General features: G+C 36.8%; 1 protein-coding gene and 1 pseudogene across 1 annotated transcript; one reads left to right on the top strand and one right to left on the bottom strand.

The window, feature by feature from the left end:
• Nucleotides 1-3,803: 3,803 nt before the first annotated feature.
• LOC132169745 (thioredoxin Y1, chloroplastic-like) lies at nt 3,804-6,628 on the bottom strand (annotated as a pseudogene).
• Nucleotides 6,629-8,179: 1,551 nt separating this feature from the next.
• On the top strand, nt 8,180-10,116 carry LOC132171108 (plant-specific TFIIB-related protein PTF2). The gene has a single exon (XM_059582334.1). It carries the CDS (start codon nt 8,245-8,247, stop codon nt 9,898-9,900), a length of 1,656 nt encoding a protein of 551 aa, XP_059438317.1. The 5' UTR covers nt 8,180-8,244; the 3' UTR covers nt 9,901-10,116.
• The last annotated feature ends 1,274 nt before the right edge of the window (nt 10,117-11,390 follow it).

Raw genomic sequence — 11,390 nt, 5'->3', positions numbered from 1 at the left:
AAAAAAAAAAAAAAAAAAAAAAAAGATTGTGGGACTGCCATGGTCTTGGTGACCCAAGTGACCCGCGATGGGTCACTTTTTTTTTAAAATTATAATAATAATTTTTATTTTTAAATAAAAGTACATTTTGAAATTTTTAAAAATTTTAGGGGTATAAAAATCTTTTATTTATTTCACCGTTTGATTTAACTACAATATCTAACGGTATGAGGTATTTGCAACGAAACGAAAGTTTGATACCTCAAAGTGAGATTTTGAATGTTGAGAGTGTTTACAAAAAACACGAAAGTTCATAGGGTTAAGCGAAGTTTTCCCTTTATTTTTTGTTTTATTCACTACAAAAATTATGGTCATTAGCGGCGACCCAAAGTTGTCGCTATTTACAAATACTGGCAACACGCGACCGCTATTTGGTGGTTGGTAGTAAGCCGACGGTAAAGTTAAATACCAACGGCTTTCAAGGTGGCCGCTAATGACAACTCATTAGCGGCCACTCTAGGTCGCCGCTAATAGCGGCCACAAGGAGTTGCCGCTATTCCTCTATCATTAGCGGCAACATATAGTTGCTGCTATTCCTCCATCATTAATGGTAACATACAATTGCTGCTATTTCTCCATCATTACCGATGACCTAGAGTTGCCACTATTCGTCTGTCATTAGCGGCAACATAGAGTCGCCGCTATTTATCTCATTAGTGGCAACTCAAAGGTTGCCACTAATTATATGTGAAATTAAAAAAAGAAAAAAGAAAAAAAAAAAGCATATATATATATATACACACACTAGTTGAGATGGAACGTGCAAATTTAGGGGTGTAAACGAGCCGAGCTTGAGCGAGCTTCCCTTGTTCAGGCTTGGCTCGTTTAAATTTTACTCGAGCTCGAGCTCGAGCTCAAGGGCGAGCCAAAAAAATCGAGCTCGAGCTAATAATAAGTCGAGCCGAGCCAGCTCGCGAGCTGGCTCTTATATTTAATGTTTTTGTTTTTTTTTAACTTCAAGTACTCTTAAACGGCTTAAGAAGTTAGTTTGCATATGAGTATTTGCTTAGCCTGGCTAGTCGAGTATGGAGCCTGAGTCAATGCAGCAAGGCATTTGGTTTCAAAGAGAGAGGATATGCATCATTTTATAGATAAGCAAACTTGGAGATTGATGTTTTCTTAACAATGTGGGACAAGTTAACATGTTGCATTCAAACTGCATTGGGACAACATCCCTTACAAAAAAATATTTTTTTAACGTTTCTCTCTCAATCCGCCTCACCAGTCACAACGGATCTTCCATTTAAACTCTCATTTCTCACTCTCTCACTCTCACTCACCAGACAGGTAGTGATAGTGTTTGGGTCTGTTTGGTTCTTCAATAGTTTATGCCTTTCGCAATCTCCCTCAATAGTTTCTGCTTGATTCTTCTTCCTTTCGTTTGGATATGCTCTAATTGAATCGAGGTCTTTTTAATGATTGCTTTCTCTCTCTTCGATCACGAAGGGTCTAGAATTTTTCATTCTCTAACGCTTAAATATAAATGCAATTTTAAGGTTTTAATAATTATGAGATTTATAATTAATTATGTATTACTTAGTTTATATATATATATACACACTCGAGCTTATACGAGCTGTTCACGAGCTTAGCCGAGTCGAGCCGAGCTTGCTTCGTTTAATATTCGAGCTAGGATTTGTGTTCATGAAGTGCTTCATTTAATATTCGAGTCGAGCACGAGCCGAGCTTATGCGAGCCGAGCCCGAGCTTGCTCGCGAGACGCTTCGCTCACTTAACAGCCCTACGTGCAATGCACGTGCTTCATTCCCTATATTATGTATCACTATAATTGTTACCATTATAATTTTAATAATATACATATATTATCCTATAAAAAGATTTATGTCTAGATTATTGAACAAGTATACATAAAATTTTCTGAAAAGTAAGACTATAAAATTGAGTAAATATGATGTGCTTAAAGAAAACGAAAGAGGTTTAATTTAAATATCACACATAAGTTGTTACTCCAAATCAAAGGGTATTGAAAAATATATAACACACATTCATGTTCATGGTGTTTATCTCAACCATCCTATAGGTACATAAAATAGTAATCCATCAAATGCTTCTTCATTATAATACATCATGGACCTTGAAAATATATTAGACCTTGAAAATATATTAAGCTTAGAGTAAACCATGTTGCCATGAATAGCAAAACTTTAAAAGCATACATGTATGAATTATCACCATAATAACACATCTATTTTTATATTTTCTTTTCAACAGTCCTAATAATCTGTCTATCACACTACCAAGAGTATGCACCATCAAAGCATGCATCTAACTCAATACAACCAAACTACTAGAAACTACAATTAGCACAAGGGGAAAAGAAAGGGGAAAAACTGATGGTTTCTGGGTTACTCAAAAGTTTCAACTTTCTTTTATTTCTGGGTTACTCAAAAGTTTTAACCTTCTTTTCTTTTTGGGTTGCTCAAAAGTTTTAACTTTCTTTTATTCATACTTTTCAGCGATTCTCCAAGGGGTAGTCATATTTTGATGGTTAATTTTATCATCTAGCATTTGTTCATGTATATGCGTCTGAATGGTGGTTGTTGCCATGAAACAGGTCTGGCCATTCGACGTGTTTGGCTATTTGAACTGAGAAGAAAAAGGAGTTACTATTTTCCAATCCTCACGCAACCGATCGTAGAAACACAACAAAAAGTTTTCAGCTATGATTTTTTCTGCCACCAAACCTGTTGAACAATCCTCAATGTCTTCAAGTTGCATGAATGGTGCTGAAGAGAAACCATGGCTTGTTTTCAAGATCAAATTGCATACAGCCCACAACAAAGGAAAAAATTCTTTAAAAAAAAAAAAATTGGCAAGGATGAGAAATTGGTACCCATAATTTCCAATGGCAATGGCATGATTCAGAGTTGTTTGGAAAAACTTGAAATGGATGAGGAGTTATTAAAGTTGAAACTTGAAGCCACCAAACGGAAGCTACATTGGAGTTATTAGAGTTGACTCTTAAAGCCACCAAATGGAAGGTACATCAGAGGTACCAACAATCTCATAATGCCAAAAGGAAGATTCAGTTGGTAGATTTCCAAGACATCCCTAAGCCAAAGAATGTTTGATTTGTGTGCTGCACATTATTGTGATGAATTTTTATTTTTATTTTTTTGACATGTCCACACAAGGGAAGAGAGAGAAAGATTCAAACTAGTGACCTCTACTTATTAGGCGTGATTCACAACCGATTGAGCTACCCCTTGGGGACGTGATGGATTTTTATTAAATTTTAATTCAATGATAATTGAAAACTCACTAATTAATGTAGAGAAATAGATTTGAGAAAATGAAATAAATCAAATGAACTTAAGTACTGTTTCCTCTATCAGTGAGCAGCACAATTTCCGGAAGTGTTCAGCTTAATGCAAAAAATAAAAAAATAAAAAAAGGCCAGGCCCAATAGGTTTAATTGACCACCCTGAAACGCAGCGTTTTACATTTCAAACCGACCATCTCTCATCTATAAAAACGAAAAAAAAAATAAAAATGGAAAACAATATATACACAAATTAGTGGGAAGGCACGTGCTTGATTCCCTGCGTTTGATAGTAAAAAATATATCTATGTAATATATAACATTAAAAACTCAATGTCATATATAAAAATCATTTCTAGCCAAATTTAATATCTAAATCCTTACACAGGCACATTTAAATTCTTACATAAGTGATGTGATAGTAAAATATTACAAAAGTGATTAGATATAATGTACAACAAAAAAAATTATATGTAAAGAGTTAATCTCAATGGTGCGCACATATTTTAACTACAAAAGCAAGCATATGGTTTTGTTCTTAATCTACTAATATAGGAAGACAAATTAATACTCTATATGGAAAAAATTTATGTCTTCTTTATGCAACATTTGTTGATATCAAGTGCAGCTCCAAAAAATACCACTTTCCAACCTCATTGTGAAAACATAAATTTATTCATGACACAAGTAATATTAAATCTATGACCTAGTCCTTCATGACCTTCATGCAGCATAACTCCTAGCTGGATAATGAACTCGTGTTCAGAAAAAAGCTTTGCAGTGCTTTCCATATCTGCGATGCCATTGAGCAAGCAATCATTCACCGACAAAACAACAATTTTTTTTTTTTTTGATAAGTACTGCCTAAACAGTAATTGAGCAAATTTGTATTAAGATGCTTGCAAAATTGGAAATCTGCCGTTCAACCTAGAGCTTATGTTAACCAAAATATGAAAACAATTGTTGTGTTGGAAGAAATTTGTAGCTTAGAAGATAGTAATAAAATTCCTAGAAAATAAAGATAAATTTCTACTTTGAAAGCAAAAAAGATTTAGACATTAAAGAAGCTTAAACCGGGCAACAAAAGGTAAACAACAATCAACAAGCTAGCACCAAAATGTTTGGCAAGAGCCTTTGCTAGTATCCTGATATATCTTTGAACCTACATAAATTCCATTTGGCATATAATGAATGCCTCAAACAAGGATTAGTAAGGAAAAAACTACACACAACAATATATATATATATATATATATATATATATTAAGACACTAATTTGCAGTAGATCAACATAATAGGAGCACTACCTGCAAGAGCCATCAACAAAAAAATTCAATATTACTATAGGAGGAGAGAGAGAGAGAGAGAGAGAGAGAGTAGTATTCAGTTATATGGTGCTGATTATTTTACCAGTGGCTTAAACTAAACGGTAAACACTAATATTCTTGAGCCTTGACAAATTGACATATTGCCACAGGATAAAAAAATCCTTGCCCAGCAGACCTTGATTTGTCTGGAGTGGATTATACAAAAGCAATGTATATGTCTATTTTTCTCTAAAAATAGAAACATGAAAGCTGACTCTAGAAAGTCAAAGAAAATTAAGGTAAATTGAACTTTCCCACCCTACGCAATAGGGTCATTTGCAATGTCCCCCATTTAAATTTGAACAACCAACCCCCTAAAACATATGATTAATGTCCTCCCATTGTTAATATTCCTAACTTCCCTTATATTTAACTTTAACTTTCACATGCTTACTCCACGAGCACCAGAAAATAAAAGAAAAATAAGCATGTGACACCATGAAATGTGGTAAGTATGTGAATTTTAAGTTTAAGTATAGGGAATATTAAAGAAGCTTTAGGAAGAGAGATACTGCAATAGACCCCATTGTCTAGGGTGTTGATTTCTCAAATTTAAAGTTTAGGGGAGATTATAACTGACTTCATAGTTGACCAAAAAAATCCAATTTACACAATTAAAATCTCTCATGAAAACCGGTTACTCAACATAAATGAGACAGGTCAAAACCAAAAAATTTGTACAATCCAAGACAAGTCAGAGAGGGCAGAGGTCCTTCTACAAGTCTAAGATTGGGCTTATTGATTACTTTCGTAAGCAAAAACATTTAGAGGCATACAGTTGGATTCCACACAAGAGCAAGAGAGATTCAAATTCAATCATAAGGTTTTCTGTCCTTAAATATGATGAATGTAGGCAATGCTTCTATTTTTGTATTTATCATCAACGCTATGATTCTTCTTAGTGTCAATTTTCAGGACCGGGATCCTCTCCAGTCCAAATGGACTGGAGGAGAGCCAGTTCTCTTTACACTAGGGGCAAAATTGTCCAAAATATTTTTTTTGGACAATTTTGCCCCCATAATGACAAAGACTGGATCCTGTCCAGTCCATTTGGACTCAAGAGGATCCAAATTCCAATTTTCACCACCTATATCTTATCCTCTAGCTGAGTATTGACTTCGTTGAGGATGGGATCCATGAATTGACAAAGACCACATGCAAACCATACCTATGGTTACTCATTCTTCCGATTAAATTTAAATATTATCCTACTCAATTTTGCTATTCTAGAGATTACCAAGGACATGGAATTATTCCTAAACTAAAGGCCTCACCCCTCTCAATAGTATAAGGTGAACAATACGAATTTGCTTCACGAATGGAAGATTACTTACAAGACAAACATAAATCTAGACAATTACGATAAAATGCTTATAAAGTTTTTCAACAAGATGATCCCGCACATTATGGCTTAAGGTGATAACATAGGCTTACAAAATAGTTAGACATCATAGCTGTTAGCAGAATCTAAAAAAAGATAGGAAGAGAAAAAATAAACATAAGTAGGGAAGAAACAAACAAGTGGCATAAAAGTCCACCAGTACAGGTTTGCCAGAATTAGCCAGCAGGTTATCAAAGGAGGAAAATGTTAGCTTCTTGGCTTTTGACGTACAAAAAAGATAAGTGACCTATATAAAAGAATTTGTCAATGAAAATGATGATAATTATTTGAGAAGAGCCTTTAAAACTTAGTATTACATAGGTTGCAAGCAAATGATCAAGCAAACAACACAATACTACAATTGACGCTATTTTCGATAACTTTCTAAGCTATGAACATACTTTCCTTCATGAATTTCTCCAATTGTAATCTCTTGTCACTTCAACTTGCTTTTCCAATATATATTTCAGCAACGGGGAGAGGACCAGTTTACCATAGAATCAAATAAATTTAGTAGCCTTTAAGGCAATATTTAACCAATATAGTGCTGAATAGCATTGACAATGAAAAGCAATAATGATTTTGAAAAATAAAGTATAACCTTTCAGAACTTCCACAAACAATGAGAAAATCATCTGTAGGGAAATAAAAAAGGACGTCAAGTTCAACTACTTCCTTGCAAAACCATCAACAAAAGCCATCTTCAAAGAAGAAGGAACATTTATCAACATAATACAGGATAAGGCATCTAAAGTTGCAAATTAAAACATACTTGAATAATTCGAGGAATTGGGTTGTGTCTCAATGATGGCTATAAAGGTATGCTCCTCCTTTTAGAATGAATATATTAGAATGAGTACTTCATCAATTTCTCTGCTCATTGTTTCATTACTTGACTCTAAAATTCCAAAAATTATGATTAGAGTACCATATCAATTATTCAAGTATGTTTTAATTTGCAACTTTAGATGCCTTATCCTGCATTATGTTGATAAACGTTCCTTCTTCTTTGAAGATGGCTTTTGTTGATGGTTTTGCAAGGAAGCAATAAACAAGACTGTTATCATCAAATCAACAGCAGCCAGCTCAGCATCAAATCCTAACTCTAACCCTAAACGATGATGAGGGACTCACAGACCGGCTTCCCGTTGTGGATGAGAACTGGGATCTTCTCGTGAATCGGGTTCATCTTGAGAAGCAGCTTACTCTTGTTCCTCCGGTTCTCCTCTTTGTACTCGTACTTGATCCCCTTCTTAGGCGCGATCCTCTCACTCATCCCAAACATGCGGAAAAAAGGTATCCAGTGGAACCACCTCGTCCGCCATTCTCATTCCGAAATCCATTCAACATTCCTGCATTTCTCTCAGCGATAAGAACCATTTCAAAGCAAAAATATATATAAAACAAAAGCAGCAATTAAAGAAAGAAACATCACATATTATTCTGAAAAGCAAACGAAAAGAGAAGGAATAACGAATAACCCAAATCTAAGAGAAAAATAAACCTTATAGTGGAGAGATTTCGTGGTTCTCTGATCTCTCTTCAGAGACATATAAAGGATGAGGGGAATTGATTTTTGCCCCTTTATCTTCAGCGACAACAGACACCGGATTTTTGGCGAAAATCCATTCGATTCTCTCTTCAGATACATGTGTATGTCCATTCTGTATCTCTTCGAAGATTTGGTGGATTTTTTACGACAAATCAAAGAAAAGATTTGGTGCGGTGCGGGAAGGACTTCGTCGAAGGAGAAGAAGTTGTGTATGTGCGAAATGACTGAAACGCCCCTCAAAAAAGCAGTTAACTGGAAAGATCAGCAAGGGTAAAAGCGTAAATAATGCGGTGCACAAGAAAATAAACTGTAGACCAAATGAATGAAAAAGACCAAAAACACTCAAAAAAAAATTTCTACTCTTTACAAGACAACGAGGCCAAAACTGTAATTAACGTATGTAAAAGACAAAAATGGTCGTATAAATTCTTAGCTCTTAGCATTCCAGAAGGAGTAAACCGTCATTTTCTCTTCAAACAAAATTCTGACTATTCCTGTAGAATCGGTGCTTATTTATAGCTTTAAGTTTAAGATATATAATTCCTCTCTCTCTCTCTTTTTTTCTCTCAATCTTGATTCTTGCAAAACCCTAATTTTCTTGGAAACCAAACACGGACCCACGATGACGAGCGCCTCACGGGGCTGCACCGGTTGCCGTAGCAATTCCTTCGAGCGTGACGACGTGAGGTGTCACCTGATCTGCTCGGCATGCGGGCTCATCCAGGACTACGACGGCTACGACGCGCAGCTCGGCGGCATCAACGGTCCGGAGGGCACCTTCGTCCGCGTCGGCACCGCAGGTACGGGCACTGTTTACACTTACAAACAGAGGAAAGTCTTCGGGGCCCAAAAACTCATGGACGAGCTCATCGGTAGGCTAGGCTTGTCCGATTCCCCAAAAGCCGACCACGTTAAAACCATGGTCGCCAATATAACCGAGAAGGAATTCGGAGAGGGCAATTGGTTCCCAATCTTAATCGGCGCTTGCGCCTATGTAGTTATGCGAAAAGATAACAAACCGTTGCCGATTGCCGAGGTGGCCTCGGTCATCTGCTCCGATATCTACGAGTTAGGTAGAATGGTGGCGCGTGTAGTCGATTTCTTGGATCTGAAAGGGCCGGAGAAGTTTCCTGAGTTCGATATTGTATGGTCGTTCAAACGGGCGGTGAGGAATAGCTCGACCCTTTCGAGCGTAGAGTCTGATACGTTGGAGATAATGAGAAAACAGGGGATTTTTTTGATACAGTGTGCTGTAAAGTGGTTCTTGACGACAGGGCGGAGGCCAATGCCGGTGGTGGCAGCAGTGCTGGCTCTGGTGGCGGAGTTGAATGGGGTGAATATGGGGATTGAGGACGCGGCGAAGGAGGTTCACGCCAATGTTTCGACGAGTAGGTTGAGGTATAGGGAGTTTTTGGAGAAGCTGGTGAAGGTGGCTGGGGTTTTGCCTTGGGGTGAAGATGTCACAGTCAAGAATGTGGTCAAGAGTGCGCCATTTGTGATTGAGTATATGGAGAGGAAGTCAATGGAGATGCCCGATAGCAAGAAGAGGAAGAAAGTAGATGGTGTTATTGGGGTTGATTTGGGAGATGTGGTTAGCGAGTGTTTGAGGAAAGATGTTGAGTACGGGACTGATGGGTATGGTGTGGAGGGTGATTCTAAATGTTTTGAGGTTGAACAAAATGGTGGGATTGTGAGAGCAGGGGATGATGATGATGATTCGGATAGGATGAAGCTCTCACATGAATCCTTATCCTTGATGTACGAAGAATTTTTGGATAAGATGCGTCACAAAAAATCCACAGAAGGGAGTGCTGAGATTCGTGGAAAGAAGAGGATAGGATTTAAGCATCATGCATGTATGGATTGGTGGAATGGGAAATCAGACCTGAGCAAAAAGCTTTTACTGAAGCAAATATTGGAGAAAGATGTAGGATTGGATCCTCTGCCCCCATCTTTTGTTACTGGTTGTAGGGTTTATACGAGGAGGAGAGAAAAGATAAATGCTGCTAAAGCACGGATTAATAGAGTTATGCATCCATCAAGAACCGATTTGGGTGAGAGCGGTGATAGTTGCTCTTTTGATTCTGTACATGCCAAGAAGAAGAGAAATCGAAGACAAGCTAATGATATTGATTGGGAAGATTTTATTATTGAAACTCTCCTCCTCCATGAAGTGAAAGAGGAGGAAATTGAGAAGGGGCATTACAATACCTTGCTCGACTTGCATGTGTTTAACAGTGGAGTTTTGCCAGAGGTTCTGCCATGGAAGGCAAAATAGTTGGAATGTACTTGCTTGCCTGTGTGACTGCATGATCAAATACATTTTTTCGGCAGCTCTTTTGTTCAAGCATCTACTGCAAGAAGAAATTCCGAATTTTTTTTATTTTATGTTATGTAAATTCTTGTACATTCTGCAATCATTTTTGTTAGGAGTTTGCCATATAAATGGTGATATACACTTGTTCTTCCTATATATATATATCCCAATCTGTTCCGGTGCCTTCTTTTACTTACTTTAATAAATAGGTGCAACAGAAAACAAAAGAAAAAGATTCTAATTACCATATAATCAGACTGGTAAAGAGCATATTCAAGGTAATTCTGGCTCTTCTTTCTTTCCCTGTTTTTGTGAATTTTAATTCTATCTACATGTTTCTTTTTTGGTTTTTGTTTTATTTCTCCGTGGTTTTGCAATATTTTGACAACTCTTTTGAACTTTCATTGTTTGTTCAAAAATTCTCAATTTAGCTTATTGAACTTTAAAAAATGTGTAATCCCACCCCTGAAAATCTTAACGGATGATTAAGATTGTAATTTTTTTAAAAAATTTAATACATTAAATTGAAAGTTTTTAAACTTTGAGAATGAGATTACAAAGGAGATACTCCTAAAATTTACTACTTTCCAGCAGCAAATGCGTCGGCAGGATAAGTTATCTCGACAGTTATCTCGCTAACCGGAGGCCACAGCATGAGCTCCTTGGCCTTGACTCCCTTGAGCTTCTTGATCCGATTCTTCTCAACATAACCATTAATTGCAGCATCATAACTCACAAGCTTGCTGATGATTTGGAAATTGTGTTCGACTTTCTTGTTCTGAAGGATCCACATGTACCCAGTGCTCCTCACAAAACCAACTTCTATCACATCAGCAAGAGGGAGAAGTCCCAGAGGAATTGAAGCTCGAATTCTTCAAGGAGAGACACTGCCATTTTCATCCCCTCTTGATGGTCATTTGTGATGATTGCTCCTTCCTTCTCTGCCATGGCTGATGATGCCTGAAGAAGTTTCGAGTAACCAGACAAGTGTTTTGGTCCTGGACATGGCTACTCTGAGGTTACGTGTGAATTTATGTTGATAGATTACATGCATGAGAAATATATGATTTGAGAAACCAAGATGGTCGGCATTGTATTAACCACCAAATTGTAAGTGAGGAGTATTTTCACTTCTGGCTGATGCTAGCTAGCTGCCCATTGAAAGCAACAAGGAAATCATTTCGAGAACCATTGGTGGTGCATTGCAATGCAGGACCTCCATTGGAATTCAATGGAAGTCTAATCGTGATGGCTTGTTAATTGTTATCTTCTACTAAGGGTTTGTTTGGGTATGTGTTTGAGGGGTCTAATGTGCGTTTAACATTCAAAAAGTTCGTTTAAACAAAAAAGTACTCGTTTGGTATAAAATTGAAAGCGCTTTTAAGGGTCCAAAAAACTTAAAAATTATCAAAACGCACTTTTGACAAAAACTTAAAAATGAAGCTTTACGT

This window comes from Corylus avellana, chromosome ca2, assembly GCF_901000735.1.
Source record: "Corylus avellana chromosome ca2, CavTom2PMs-1.0".
NCBI classification, from domain to species: domain Eukaryota; kingdom Viridiplantae; phylum Streptophyta; class Magnoliopsida; order Fagales; family Betulaceae; genus Corylus; species Corylus avellana.
The sequence above is the reverse complement of the archived record's forward strand: the minus strand, read 5'-3'. Positions and strand labels throughout refer to the sequence as shown.